The sequence below is a fragment of the Tupaia chinensis genome, unplaced genomic scaffold (assembly GCF_000334495.1).
Source record: "Tupaia chinensis unplaced genomic scaffold, TupChi_1.0 Scaffold145652_1, whole genome shotgun sequence".
NCBI classification, from domain to species: domain Eukaryota; kingdom Metazoa; phylum Chordata; class Mammalia; order Scandentia; family Tupaiidae; genus Tupaia; species Tupaia belangeri.
This window is the reverse complement of record NW_006205509.1, coordinates 1,678,910-1,693,748: the sequence shown is the minus strand read 5'-3', so window position 1 is coordinate 1,693,748 and position 14,839 is coordinate 1,678,910. Positions and strand designations below refer to the sequence as shown.

Below are 14,839 nucleotides of genomic sequence, written 5' to 3'. Positions count from 1 at the left end.
AGACATAGAAACAGAAAGCGAGAAATCACCCCCCAGGGGGGATGGTCACGCCGCAATCCCTTCTCCTCCATTCTCCTCTCGGGATCCTGGGCACGCACGCACATGCGCCCGGCGTGAGTTTTAAGCCACCGGGTCCGGGACACGAACCACGGTCAACTACGTGAGAGTCCAGCAACATAGCCATTACGCTAACTGCTGGTTCCCGGGAGTCCTGTTTTGTTCTTGAACAGAAATTTGTTTGTTTTGCTGTAGGGTGTGTGCGCTCACTACAGACAGTGAGAAAGATAGAGAGAAGGAAAGCGAGAAATCACCCCCCAGGGGAGATGGCCACCCTGTAATCCCTTCTCCTCCACTCTCCTCTTGAGATTTTGGGCACACACGCACACATGCCCAGCATGATTTTCAAGCCACTGAGTCTGGGACTCAGACTGCAAAGTTGGCTGTGTGGGATCCAGCTGCCTTCACCTCCATGTCACCTGCCGGACTTCCAGAATCGTATTATGTTTTTTATTATGCATTTATTTAATTCCATTTGTTATTATTATTTTTTAATTTGACCAGAAAGAGAAAGGGAAAGGGAGAAAGCAAGCCGCCAGGTCCAGGACTTGGACTGCAGTCGGCCATGTGGGAATCCAGCGCCCCTAACCACCAAGCAACCTGCTGGCCCCTGGAATCTTATTTTTTTAAGTGTATTTTTTTCTTCCTCCCATGAGCAAGAAAGAGTGAGAGAAACTGCATCCTCAAAATTGTCTCAGTGCTACGATCTACGCCCAGCCCCAGCCAGCCCTGGATCCTGAGCACATGTGTGCCTGGCGTACTCAGGGAGGTCTCCAGACATGTCCGCCTGGCGTACTCAGAGAGGTCTCCAGACATGTCACTGAAACCTTCCCATAGAAGGCCTGGACTATAATTTCTACCGTGGCCTTCCAGGCCCTGAAAGATCTGGCTCCTACAGACCTTCGCCCACTGCATCAACCACACCTGCATCCTCTTAGCCCTCCCCTCAGTGCCCTTGCACACACTCGGGTCTCTCTTTGGAATACCGTCCCCCTCCTACACAAACTCCCTGACCAAGCCACTCCTTATTCTCCAGATCGCAACTCAGACATGACATCCTCAGAGGAACCTTCCTTAACACACCAGTCTGAGGTCCCTGTCCCTTGTCCCCATAGCACCATAATTTTTTTTTTTTTTTGGAGAGGTTTTTGCTATAGGGCACGTGCACTCGCCAGAAAGACAGAGAGAGACAGAGACGGAAAGTGAGAAATCACCCCCACCCCCGGGGGAGCTGGCCACGCTGCATCCATTCTCCTCTTGGGATCTTGGGCACGCACGCACACAAGCCCGGCATGAGTTTAAGCCACTGGATCTGGGACTCGAACTGCAGTCGACTACATGGGAGTCCAGCGACAGCCATTACGCTAACTGCTGGTCCCAGCATCATATTTTTTATAGCATTTATCAGAATGATTGCAAGGAATTTGGGGTTCAGAAAGTAACTGAGGAAACTGGGCCAGGACAGCGATAGGAAGATTAAGTATTTTTTTCAGTGACTTAAAATTGATGTCTGTCTCCCCCACTAGATAGTAAGCTTGTAAGGGCAGAATCGGGAGGCTTTTGCTGTCCAGCGTGTCGATGAATAAGTGAACGAAGGAAAAAGGAAGGGATTGTAAAGAGACGACCCAATTCCAGTTTCAAGCCTGGCACTTGCTCTCCACGAGACTTGAACAGGCTGGGATAGCTGTTTCTTCACTTGTCAAATGAAGCTACTCATACCTGCTTATTTCCCTGGGCTGTATGAGGATCCCATGAGATATCAGTGGAAAATCGTAAAACATTGCACAGATGTGAAGGGTGGTTGGAATTCAGAAGGTGATGTCAAGTCAGAAATCACTCGGTTGCTACACACGGCTGAAGGGACATTCTGGGTGGAGGGTGATACGGGGAAGGGCCGCATCCTTGGACAGTGTTCAGAATCGAGCACAGCTCTGTGTGTGTGGGCACCTCTCCTGCAGCCCTTGTGTGTGTGTTGGGGTGGGGGGTCTGGTGTATGACATTTTCCTCACCTCCTGTTATTACCTCAAAGCATTGGATTTGTCTTCTGGAATGAAGTGAAGGTGGGAGAGAATGTTAGAGGAGGGAGGATGCAGGAATGGAGAGGGAGGAACTGTAGTGGAGTGTGTGTGCGATGCCCCACACCAGGGCTGCGTGTCTGTGTAGTGATGCATCAGTGTGCAGCATGGGGCTTGGTGCGAGTGTGTAGGAAGGGGTACTCAGCTGTACCAAACCTGCTGTTCCTTGAAGCTGCTCTGTGTGTGTGTGTGCACACCCTTCTCTGCAAACTCAGTTCCCTCCCTCTGGAAGTCCTGTAGACTGCCCCTTCCAGGACGTCCAAAGGAAGGGGACAGTGCCTCCTAGTGGGCATGGCTCGCATGGGCAGCTGTAGCGCCCTCAGCCAGAGCCTCATTTGATGTAGCCCTGGCAAACCCATCTGGTACTTATTTTTGAAACACCTCCTGAGGAGATGCAAGGGAGGAGGATCTTGCCATTTGAGAACTTGAGATTGAGTGAGCAGGAAGAAAATGCACATGGGACAGGAAACAGAAAAGCAAGCCGTATTCATTCAGAATGGGGGGTATCTCTCCTCATCTCTGCAGACATCTCTGGCTGCCTGGGTGTTCCTGGTCTTTCTCACTTCCTGCTACTTCACGCCATCTCTGGATCTTGCTCTCTTACTCTCACAGTCCCTGGCCTCAAGGTCCATGAGCAGAACTGACCTTTCGGTCTATTTTTTTGGGAGCTATCTGTGCCCTCTGGGGAAGGCTTCTTGGGAGAGGCAATGTGAGAAGGATCTTGGAAAAGAAGTGGGACTTCTCCAGAGGGAGTCCAGGGAAGGCATGGAGTTGTGGATGAGCCCAGTGTGTCCTGGAAGTGTCGTGGTGGGTGGATGCTGGACTAGGGTGCATGGGCAGTGGTGGAAAGTGAGGCTGGAAACCAAAGTGCTTTCAGCTTTACAGGTCCATTGGGGGCCCTGGGGAGTGAGAGGTCTTTATGTAGCACCATGGTCAAAATCACACAGCAAGGACTGAAGGCCAGGAGAGGCTGCCGGGAGGCGGAGGTTAGAGGGACCAGTTGAGAGACTGTTGTGTGTAGGCACAAGAGGTGGAGGCCAGGCTGAGAATGGAGGTGTGAGGATGGAGAGAGGCCAGACCTCAAGGCCTTTCTTCTGGGGCCTCTGTGTCCCTGGCAGCAAAGTTAAGGCCAGAGGTTCTACCTCGGTCAGTTCTGCTAGAGCCTGGCACCCTGCCCCTGACCCCACGCGCTCCAGGGTCTCTGCATGCAAATGGAGAAGGGCAGCTGTAGGAGCAGGCAGGGAGGGGAGCAAAGAAGCAGGAGAAGTGACTGGGGCCAGGAATAGCTGAGGAGTGCAGAGGCCCACCTAGACTGAACTGCAGAGGAAGGGTTAATACAGTCTCTCTCCTCCCCCCCCTTCCTGTCCTCCCCTCAGGTCACCTTCTTGGCCCTGGAGACTCAGCTGGTGGCTCAAGTTGCTCAACCAGTGGCCCTGAGTAATCAGAGCACACAGAGGGGTGGGGGGAGGGCTCCTGGGGGAGAGAATAGTAAACTAGGGACAGGGGCCCCTCAGAGACTGAAGGACTGGGGGTCCGAGAAGCCGAGGGTTTGGGAGTAGCCCCAGGTTGGCTCCTGATATTCTCCATGTGACCCAGGACCCCTTGTCACTGCATGGGTCCCAACATTTTCCTCTGACCAGAGAATTCCTCGAACTCCTCTTCTGGATGGTTGGGGGTGGGCAGGCGGAGAGGGCTAGAGTGAGCTGCCAGGAAGCATCTCAGCTGCCAGAGATGGGCCCTCCCCCACCCCCCCAGTGCCGGGAACAGGCCAGAAATGAGTCTGTGGTCAGTGAGAGACCTCTGCTAATGGAAGCTGGGCCGCCGCCCCACAAGCCACAGAGAGCAGGGCGAGGAGGGGCCTAAGTGCAGCTCAACACGGGGGTGGGGTGCTGACCTGAGTAAAGCAGGGGCTCAGAAGTGAGAGAGAAGAGGACCGAGACTGCAGGAGGGCTCTGGGGGGCAAGAGAGTGGTTGCAGGGAATTTGGGGGTTCAGGGAGTAACTGAGTAAACTGGGTCAGGATGGTGACTGGAAGAGAACTGGGACGGAAGGACTAGCTGGAGGAGAACTGGAATCTAAGGGTGGACTGGAAGAGTCAGGGGCAGTGAAGGAACTGGGGAAGACTAGGGGTCCAGGAGAATGAGAACTGGATTAGAGGGACCTAGAGAGTGCAGGGGGCTGGGCTATCCCAGAGGAATCACTGGACCTGGTAAGAACAAGGGGGAGTGGACCCTGAACCGGGATGGAAAGACCGAGGGACAGATTGGACGGCCAGGGAGCACTGAGTGTGTGCACTGGCTGGGTCATCGGGGCGGCAGGAGCGAAGGACTGAACTGAGCTCCCACCTCACCTGGGGAGCTGCCTTCCAGAGCTCTAGCCTCAGCTCTTCACCACTTCCCCTCTGCCTTATGACCTCTGTCCTGCTGGAGCTAGAAAGGGGCTCCTACCCCCTCCTCTCCATCAGCCTCACTGCCTGCTGCCATTCATTATTCATCAGCTCAGAAGCCGCCCTCCCTGGTAGGGCCCTCCTCCTCCACGCCCCGCCCCACCTCGGCCACACTGCCACAGAGGCCTGGTAGGTAGGACGCCAGCCGCGGCAGCGGGCAGTTTTGCCCCCCCCTGCCGAACCCTGCCTGGGCTCACAGCTCTGTCGCCTCCGGCACCTCTTCCCTTCCTGCTGCCCATCCCCTGGTGCCTGGAAGCCCCTGGAGAAGATGCCCATCCAGATCTTTTGTTCTGTGTCATTCTCTTCTGGAGAGGAGGCACCAGGGCCTCTGGAAGATGTTTGGGGTCCCCACCATCACCAGCAGCAGCGGGACAACTCGGAATCAGAAGAAGAGGAAGAGAAGGAAAAGGAGTCAGCGAGGAAGGCGGCCGACGAGGGGGATTCGCCTGTGGACTTGGTGGCCTTTGCCAACAACTGTACCCTCCACGGTGCCAGCCACGTCTTTGTGGAGGGGGGCCCAGGGCCAAGACAGGCCCTGTGGGCAGTGGCCTTTGTCCTGGCACTGGGTGCCTTTCTGTGTCAGGTAGGGGACCGCGTTGCCTATTATCTCAGCTACCCACACGTGACTCTGCTTGACGAGGTGGCCACCACGGAGCTGGCCTTCCCGGCCATCACCCTCTGCAACACCAACGCCGTGCGGTTGTCTCAGCTTAGCTACCCCGACTTGCTTTATCTGGCCCCCATGCTGGGTCTGGACGAAAGTGACGACCCTGGCGTGCCTCTCGCTCCACCAGGGCCGGAGGCCTTCTCCGGGGAGCCCTTTAACCTGCACCGCTTTTACAATCGCTCCTGCCACCGGCTGGAGGACATGCTGCTCTATTGCTCCTACCAAGGGGGGCCCTGTGGCCCGCACAACTTCTCCGTGGTGAGTGGGGGCCCACGCCTGGCACAGCACCTTCAGAGTGTCTGCCATGGCTCTCCCTGGCGGGGTTGGTGACTGTGCTGCCCCCACCCCCCACCTAACCAGAGCTCACTCAGGAGCCCAGGGTCTGGAACTGGGCTGATATTCCCAAGATTGGGTCAACTCTTCTCTTCTTGTAAAAATCCTTTTTTTTTTTTAAGAATTATTTTACAGGGCCAGCAATTGGCGTAATGGCTATGTCGCTGGACTCCCACGTAGACAACCATGGTTCAAGTCCCGGACCCAGTAGCTTAAACTCACGCCAGGCGTGTGTATGTGCGTGCCTAAGATCCTGAGACGAGAATGGAGGAGAAGGGATTGCAGAGTGGCCATCTCCCCAGGGGGTGATTTCTCGCTTTCTGTCTCTCTGTTTCTCTCTCTTTTGGGTGTGCGCACACGCCCTATAGCAAAAACCTATCCAAAAAAAAAAAAAAGAATTATTTTACTTAACTTTATTTATTTATTTTAATTCTACCAGAGAGGGGCAGAGAGAAAGAGAGAGAGACAGTAAGAAAGCAAGCTGCCCGCCAGGTCCAGGACTTAAACTGTGGTCAGCCTTGTGGGAATCCAGCACCTTTAACCACCATGCCACCTGCCAACCCCTCTTCCTGTAGAATCTTGAAATACTTCTGTCCTAGTTGGTAATTAGCTGCTGCCCTGAGGCCTCTGGAGTCTCCCTGAATCCTCCAGCCCCACCTGCCCTTTGCTAGCCCTCCTCTGGTCCAGCAGGACCCTAGGACCTCGTTTACTCCGTGAGGTCAACCTTCGATCTGGTGGTAGGTGCGATGCCGGGCCAGTTGTTAACTGTTTTGACTACTGCCCCTGGATGAAGCTGTTTGAGTGCCGCCTGCTCTCTGGATGTAGGAGAAGCGGGTAGAAGGGAAGTGGTAGGAGAGTGGGGAGCCTCACCTCCACCCCACCATGGCCTCGTCTGCAGCTCCCACAGCTGGGACTTCATTGCATTCTCACCTGGCCTTCCTGTGCTCTCTCACGGCTGCCCCTCTCCCACAACTGTGTGTGTATAACAGGCCTCTAAATCAGACTTCTCCCACCAGCTCTAAGCAGTCAGGGAGATCCCTTACTAGGAATTATCCTTCCAGTTGGCCTCTCATCCATGTGTCTGGGGCCTTCTCAGCTGAGGGACCACTTAGCACTCCACCCCCTCATCAGTTCATCTTCCAGTTCTGACTGGCCTGACCTCTCCTGCCCTCCAGGTTCCAGATGCCACACTTGCCCCCTCAGCTCCCCACCTCCTCTCTAGTGTAGGAGCAGGTGGATGGTGTCATCATATCATGATGGAACTCTGCAGGTGCACAGAGACCTTTGGGAGGCCAAGAGATATAGACATTTAAAGGAAGAGGTCAACCTGGCTTCCTCTAGGCTGGAGGGTAGAGCAGACACTTCTAAGCCAGAACCACCAGGTGGCAGCAGCAACCAACCGCTCAGCCGTCTGGGCCTTGGAGCCAGGGCAAGACTGGGGCTACTAGCCTGCTTCAACCACCTCAAATCCCCCACTTTCCAGAGGGAGTGTAGGCCTGGGCGCATGTCCAGCCTGGAGCCTGAGGCTGAACACAAGACCTGCTTGTGGGGCTGGGGATTAGGAACCCTCAGAGTTCTCTTTGCCTCATCTCTGGACTCGCCCACAAGATGGATGAGAGCAGCAGCTTTCTTTTCTGGAGGGGCGTGGAGGAGGTTGTTCTAGGAAGGGGCAGGAGGCAAAGACTCCATTTCCTAGTCATTCTCACTGCCTCTGCTGCTCCATTCTGGCTGGAATTCTCTCTCCTCTTCCCTGGGCTGTCTGTACTCACCTTATGAGTGTGGACTGTCACCATCCAGCAGTAGTAAAAGCATTCCCATCCCACTTGTGGGAACTTGGGGATGCTCGGGAAGGCTTTGGGAAAAGGGCCATGGAAAAGGGCTCGCTCTTCTCCATGTAATCAGAGCTGTGGTTAGGGTTGCTCTGGAACCTGGAGTGGGGAGATGATTGGGAAGACTGCCTGCAGGGTTGAGCTACCTTCTGAGGCCCTCATAGTTCTTCAGAAGCATTGTCCAGCATGCCACACCTGGGTTCTCAGTCCCAAGTGCTAAGGGAACAGGTGCTGGTGCTTAGGTAAGCAAGCATGCTCCTTGGTATGGCAACTGCATCTACTTTCAGGTCTTAGTGATAATGGGACAGTGACAGGCATGGGGGCTAATGGCTAGAGAAAATCAAAAGCTTAGCTGGTTTGGGGGCAGGTCTTTGGGAGAGCAAGATTTCAGATGCCTGGAGTAAAATCCAGGAGAAGAGAAGATACATCTCAGAAGGAGTTTGAGCTTTGGGGAGGGTCCCAAGGAGGGCCCAAGGGGTCTGGCAGTGATAAGACTCCGGTGATGGAGGTGTCTATGCAGGAGGTCCTGGCAGGAAGAGAGGGGCACTTGATAGTTCAAGTGAGAAGACTTTAACAAAAGGACTCTTTACTGAGCTGTGGATAGAGCTCAGGAAACTAATATGAGGGGCTGAGAGAGCAGTAGGGGAAATCATTACCACTTCTGGGCTGGAGGAGCACAAAAGGAAACAGTGCTTTGGAGGGAGTCCTCCTGGCAGGATCTGTAGTCACGGAGGGGCTAAGCCACTGCGGAAGTTACAGAGGGGCGAGGGCTGGGGAAGGATCTGTTTCCCACCTCTCTCCTCTTGCCTTCTGATCCCTTTTGATCTTTCCCATCAGCCCGTCCACATCACAAAGGAGCTCAGGCTTGTACCCCACAAGGCTCAACTTTCCAGGGCACACCTCAGTGCAAAGAAGGGCTGAGAACAGGTTGGGGGTTACACAGAAAACGAGCAGCACAGGCAGAGCCATTCCTGACTGGGGGTCTGGTGACCCCTGTGGTGGTAGGGCTGCTGCAGGACTCTCAGGCTCTCTACTCCCCCTGCCAGGTCTTCACTCGGTATGGAAAGTGCTACACATTCAACTCCGGCAGAGATGGGCGGCCACGGCTGAAGACCATGAAAGGTGGCACAGGCAACGGGCTGGAAATCATGCTGGACATCCAGCAGGACGAGTACCTGCCTGTGTGGGGGGAGACTGGTATGTCGCTCCCATCAGGGGCCCCCTCCCCACGGCTCCAGGCCCCAGGTTCCTCCAGGGGACTCCTGGGCTCCACTGTGGGACCTGAGGCGGGGTCGGCTCTCCTGTCCTCCCAGCGTCTCGCTCCTCTCCATCTCTGACTCTACCTGCCTTCCACACTCACATGCCTCCAGCTCCTCCTTCCTGGCTCAGTTACTCTCCAAGGTAACCAGCCATCCTTTTCCATCAGCGGCCGCCACTCACTCTATAAATAACTTCCTCTCTTCTCAGGCTGCCTGCCTGTCTGGTCTCGGGGGGCCTTGGGGCAGAGAGGGATGGGGAAGAGGGGAAAAAGGGAGGGGAGAATGGAGAGCATCTGGGGCAGTGATAATCTGGGGAAAAGAATATGAAACACCAAAATGCACAGGAGAAGCCAGGTAAGAAAAGTGTGTACAATGCAGGGGCCATGGAAAGTGTGGAAGTGGAAAACCCAGGAGGCTGGGGGCAGGCTAGAATCTCCCTACCCAGTCCCAGTGTATGCTTATTCCCAGGAGAGGTAGGGTGTCCCCACCTCTAGAGGGGATTAGGGAGTCAGAAGCCCTTCAAACTAAATACCCCTAATTCCCATAGATGAGACGTCCTTCGAAGCGGGCATCAAAGTGCAGATCCACAGCCAGGATGAGCCTCCTTTCATCGACCAGCTGGGCTTTGGCGTGGCCCCAGGCTTCCAGACCTTCGTGGCCTGCCAAGAGCAGCGGGTGAGAGGGCCATGGGAGGCTGGTCCTGGGCTGCGGTGTTGAAGGGTCAAGATGGAATGGTGGGCAATCAATAATGGGAGGCCCAGGGGAGTGAGAGCCTGGGTGGTAATCTCACTAGTCAGAAGCATAAATGACCTAGTGAACGAGAATGCTCCGTCAACTCTGAGACCTCCAGAGGCTGCAGAGGGAGAGGCGACAGGACTTGAGTTCTGTGTCTTGTCGGAGGAGTCCATCGAGGTGATTTGGGGAGAAGTCCCCACACTCCCCCAGCTCCCTGGCTCTCCCAGCAGCTCATCTACCTGCCCCCGCCCTGGGGCACCTGCAAAGCTGTTACCCCGGACTCGGATTTCTTCGACTCCTACAGCATCACCGCCTGCCGCATAGACTGTGAGACGCGCTACCTAGTGGAGAACTGCAACTGCCGCATGGTGCACATGCCAGGTCAGACCCCAAAGCTCCAGGCACGGTCCTAAGGTCCCTCAACCTACACTGTACCTCACTGGCTCTCCACCCTAACAACCTCCCCCCCAGTTCCAGCCTGCCCCATTCCATGTCCACCCAGCTCTTGTCTCTCTGACCTCACCTGCTACTTGTACCCGCAGAGATGTATAGGGATGGTCTGGGAGCAGTGGACTGGAGGAAAGGAATGTGGTGGGTCACTTTCACGGCAGATGGGGTGGCTATGTCTACCTCCCCATCCTCTCCCAGCTCTCACCCTCTCGGTCTTTGCTTCCACCATCACAAGACCCCTTTAATCTCCATCCTGCGCCATCTTTTCCCCTCTGTAGGGGATGCCCCATACTGCACCCCAGAGCAGTACAAGGAGTGTGCAGATCCTGCTCTGGGTGAGTGGCTCTGTTCTGGGGCAGCTTGGGAGAGGGAAGGATATGCTGCCAGTCACATGCCCGGGGGTTCCAGACCATGCTCTCAGAACTTCGAATAGCTCTAAGACTAGGCTGCACCCTCACCTGTATCTGACTTTGAAGCTAATAGCATCTCCAGAGGCCCCTATAAAAAATAAATGGGGAATGGGCCCAGCAGGTGGCATGGTGGTTAAAGTGCTGCACTCCCACATGGTCGACCATGGTTTGAGTCCCTGACCTAGTATCCTGAAAATCATACCGAGCATGTGTGCGTGTGTGTCCAAAATCCCAAAAGGAGAATAGACAAGAGGAAATCGCAGTGGGAGGAGGGAATTTCTCACTTTCCCTCTCTCTCTCTCTCTCCAGTGAGAGCATGTGCCTTATAGCAAAAACCTACAAAATAAAAGGGGGAGGTCACCTGGGAGGGGCCTTTACCTTCTTTCATCAGCACCTCAGCCGTTTGGTTCCTGAGAGCCCTAAGGGAATGAGTTTTAGGATTAAGAAATATCTGTGGGGAGGCTGGATGAGGATCACCGCAGGATGGCCACAGGGCTGAGGTGAAGGGCAGGTCAGGAAAAGAAAAGGGGTCCCAGGGTTCCTTTAAGCAGGGTCAGGATGTACATGTTGGGAAGGTGTGGGCAGAAGGGAGCACTCAGCCGGCACGTCTCACCTGCCTGGGAGCAGACTTCTTGGTAGAGAAGGACCAGGAGTACTGCGTGTGTGAAATGCCCTGCAACCTGACCCGCTATGGCAAGGAGCTGTCCATGGTCAAGATCCCCAGCAAAGCCTCAGCCAAATACCTGGCTAAGAAGTTCAACAAGTCTGAGCAGTACATAGGGTAAGGGCTGCGACTGTGCAGAGAGGGCCCTCAGGGTGGGAACGGTGAAGGGGGCCAGCAGGCTTTAACGGGGGGGGGGGGGGGGGAAGGGGCTGGAAAGGAGAAGGGGGCGGGAGGGGGCTGGCAAGCAGCAGTTGAGATAATACAGAGAAGAGCCAAGAGTCAACCCAAGTTCTGGAGGTGGGTATGGAGGGAAGATCAAGCCAGAATAAGCAGGAGAAACACCCCTTTCTCCTCCTCCTTGCTTTATCTTCTATCATCACCCTCATTTCTGTAACTGGAGTCACTTCACACTTAACCAGTGTGTACAGCATTATTTTGTATATACCATCTCTGCTAATACCCCCAAAAGTCAGGTATCTGCATCAGCATCTCATTTCATGAATGTGAAAACAGATTCAGAGAGGCTAACGGGCTAAGGTCACAGGCTAACCAGAGGCAGAGATCTGACTTGAACCTCGGTCTCCTCTCCCAACCCCTGTGCAGGGAGAACATCCTGGTGCTGGACATTTTCTTTGAAGTCCTCAACTATGAGACCATTGAGCAGAAGAAGGCTTATGAGATTGCAGGGCTCCTGGGTGAGCTGTTTAGGGCACATTGTCCCCTTCCCATGTCATGGACATGGCATGGCTTCCTAACTACCCAAAGCAGGATGCTCACCTCTTTCCTCTGAGGGTACTTCCCCCTCCCCCCCCAGAGGCCTTTCATCAAACCCTGTTGTCTTGGTATGCGGTGAGGGAAAGGGTGAACCTTCTCTTAGGGCAATGTGAAGAAGACAGGCCTTGGGAACAGCAGATGGCATAATAGTTACATTGCTGGACTTCCATGTAGTGGAATGTGGTTCAAGTCCTGGACCTAGTAGCACCTTAAAACTCACGCTGGGCCTGTGTGCATGCGTGCCCCAAATCCCAAGAGGATAATGCAAGAGAAGGGACTGTGGTGTGGCCATTCCCCCAGGGGGTGGCTTTTTGCTTTCTGTCTGTCTTTCTGTCAAGCGCACCCACCCTATACTAAAAATTTCTCTTAGGGAGAAGTAAGGGGTGGAGGAGAAAACTGTTTCACATGACCCTGGAATTGACTCAGAGACTAAGAGTTTTGGGTATTTGTTTTTCCTGAATAATACCTGTTCATTTTAGAAAAGTAGGAATGTACAGAAGAACATAGTAAAAAAATAAATATCGTGTCAGAACGTGGCTTTGCAATCTTCCACGTGAACACTGAAGTTCCTTTTCAAATATGACTTGCCCACCCCAGACCCAATGAGCCTTGCCTGACCCCAACGACTTCCCCTCACCCCTCCCTCCGCAGGTGACATTGGGGGCCAGATGGGGCTGTTCATCGGAGCCAGCATCCTCACGGTGCTGGAACTCTTTGATTACGCCTACGAGGTGAGCGACGGGCGGGGCCCCCGGGGCGGGGGCGGGGCGCTAGCCGGCCCACCCCACCTCCACCCGGACCCCGACCCTGTCCTAGGTCATTAAGCACAAGCTCTGCAGACGAGGGAAGTGCCAGAAGGAGGCCAAAAGGAGCAGCGCGGACAAGGGCGTCGCCCTTAGCCTGGACGATGTCAAAAGACACGTGAGGGAGCGGGCAAGGGGGAGCCCTCCGGTCCGCCCCTTCCGGCACCTCTCCAGGACCACTCCCTGCCCAACTACCCTCTCAAAGCCACCTTCGACTACCTTCCCGAAGCCCCAGCGCTACCCGTGGCCCTTCAGATAACCTGTCCCTGTCCTGTGCCCTTCTAGAATCCGTGCGAGAGCCTTCGGGGCCATCCTGCCGGGATGACGTACGCCGCCAACATCCTACCTCACCATCCGGCCCGAGGCACGTTTGAGGACTTTACCTGCTGAGCCCCGCAGGCCACTGTACCAAAGGCCTCGATGGGGAGGGCTAGGAGAGCGAGGGGGTCGCCAGACGCCCCCCAACACTTGCCCTGGGGACGCGCCCCCCCAACTCCTGGACAGCCTTTCCTCGTGTCTGGTGAGGAAGGAGTCTTGACCCTAGAGTCCTCTCCCTGCCTCTATCCCATTCTTTTTATTTTTAATGAAACAAAACTAATCTAAAAAAGAAACTGAAAAGAGAGAACGGGGCAAGGGACCTCAGGCTGCCGTCTCTCCTCCATGCTGCCTCCCCTAGCTCCCAGCCTGAATTCTGTCTGTCTGTCATCTGAGTGTCCGCCTACATTCTGCTGCCACCAGTCACCAAAGCCCCCTCCTGGTTAGGAGTGGAGGGGATCCCTGGGGTCTGGAATTTGGCCCCAAACCAGAGAATGTACCTTAAGGGGGAGGGCTAATGAGGGGGCTTCCCCAGCCTTAAGAGACCCTCTCAGCCCAGTGACTGCCCCCAAACCCTAGTCTCCAGGCAGGAACAAGAACCCCAGTCCCACTCTCTCATGCCATGTGGAATGTCTAGGGGGTGGGGGATCCCCTGAAGAAGTGGAGATGGGGACAAGGTGCTGTAGGCCACATCCTGGTACCTATGAGTTCACCCTCACTGTAGAGCTGCTGGAGAAAAATCCCAAGAGGCAGCCCTCCTCTCCTATTCTGTAAAAGACCTAGCTGGTTAGCTTCCAGCTTAGGGAGAGGGGCACTGGTGCCTGACCTCACTGGTCCCTCTCCCAGAGGCCCCAAAGAGGGCCACATCCATAAATTTTCTTATGGAACTCTCCCAAGTCCTCTTCCCCAGTTTCATTTGCTTCTCTCAACGACCTCATCTGCATTTTCTATTTCTATATGATACAGACTCTATATTGCTATATCTCTGTATATACTTCCCCTAACCTTGTCTGTCTCCACCCCATCCCCTCTTGTCTCTGAGAACATCCCCTCCCCACACAAGTTCCCCTTCTGTGTTCCTGTCCCTCCCCCGGTCTCTGAATGCCTTCGCCTGTATAAAGAGTTGGACTCTCTCCCTTGGTGTCTGTACTGTGTACACACATCCCTCTGAGAAGCACAAGGAGACGACACGCGCATTGTAACCTTCGCACTGTCTCGGTGGCGACATAAAGGAAGCTGTGAACCACAAGCTCTGCCTCTTTCTGGCCTCGCCCTCTCCCCTTAGCCCAGGTGCCCTCTGCCCTTCCTACAGTCTTAACATCCTTTCACCTGTTCCATGCATCCCAATGCCCTTGCCTAGCCAACTGGCCTCCCCAGGGAAGGAGTGACAGAGAGAGCCCCCACCCAGGGTATGGAGAGCGGCTTTGGGCACTAAACCATAGGTGTCTGAGACTGACAGAAACTTGGGGTTGGTGACTCCCATAGCTGGGGCAGTGGGGTGATGGCAGGTAGAAGTAGATCCTTAGTCAGTGGCCTTTCCCTCCTCCTGGGGGACCAGCCCCATTTCCTCACCTGATACCCACACCTATCCCTTCTATTCCCTGCGAGGCAGGGTTTGGTAATAGGAGGAGACAGGCCTGGAAAGAGAATGGAAAGTTCTGTTGTTTTTTTCCTCCCTACCTTAATAAGAGACACTGAGGTAGAAGGCCTGCCCCACCTCCTCCACCAGTCACTCCTCCCAGGCCTTCTCTGTCCAGCTATCTCTTGGTCTCCAGTCCCAGAACAGGACCTGTGGACAGGTCACTTGCACGTTTACCTGGAGCTGGAGCAAGGCTATAGGCTCTTTGGGAACTCTTGGTTTCTAGGAGTCCTTTAACCTTCAGACCGCCCCAGAGGAAAGCAGGAGCAAGGCCAAGAAGTGTGCACCGGATGGGCAAACAGTAGGCAGGGCTGTGGGGGACGCATGCCTTTGGTCGAATAAACTGGGTTTCAACCATCTCCACTGGAGTGTTGTTCTTTACTT

At 54.7% G+C, this 14,839-nt stretch overlaps 1 protein-coding gene across 2 annotated transcripts in view; it reads left to right on the top strand.

Moving 5' to 3' along the window:
• ASIC1 (acid sensing ion channel subunit 1) overlaps positions 1 to 13,949 on the top strand; it is a 28,151-nt gene extending 14,202 nt beyond the window's left edge. Inside the window, exons 1-10 of one of the 2 annotated variants that reach the window (XM_006168179.2) lie at positions 4,846 to 5,502; positions 8,453 to 8,603; positions 9,213 to 9,340; positions 9,631 to 9,781; positions 10,129 to 10,185; positions 10,888 to 11,041; positions 11,528 to 11,619; positions 12,350 to 12,429; positions 12,515 to 12,619; positions 12,787 to 13,949. In XM_006168179.2, coding sequence (XP_006168241.1) covers positions 4,846 to 5,502; positions 8,453 to 8,603; positions 9,213 to 9,340; positions 9,631 to 9,781; positions 10,129 to 10,185; positions 10,888 to 11,041; positions 11,528 to 11,619; positions 12,350 to 12,429; positions 12,515 to 12,619; positions 12,787 to 12,891 — 1,680 coding nt within the window. In that variant the 3' untranslated portion in view covers positions 12,892 to 13,949. Of the gene's footprint in view, positions 1 to 4,845; positions 5,503 to 8,452; positions 8,604 to 9,212; positions 9,341 to 9,630; positions 9,782 to 10,128; positions 10,186 to 10,887; positions 11,042 to 11,527; positions 11,620 to 12,349; positions 12,430 to 12,514; positions 12,620 to 12,786 lie in introns of those variants that run through there. The other variant, XM_006168180.2, reaches the window with a different exon arrangement.
• Positions 13,950 to 14,839: the final 890 nt, after the last annotated feature.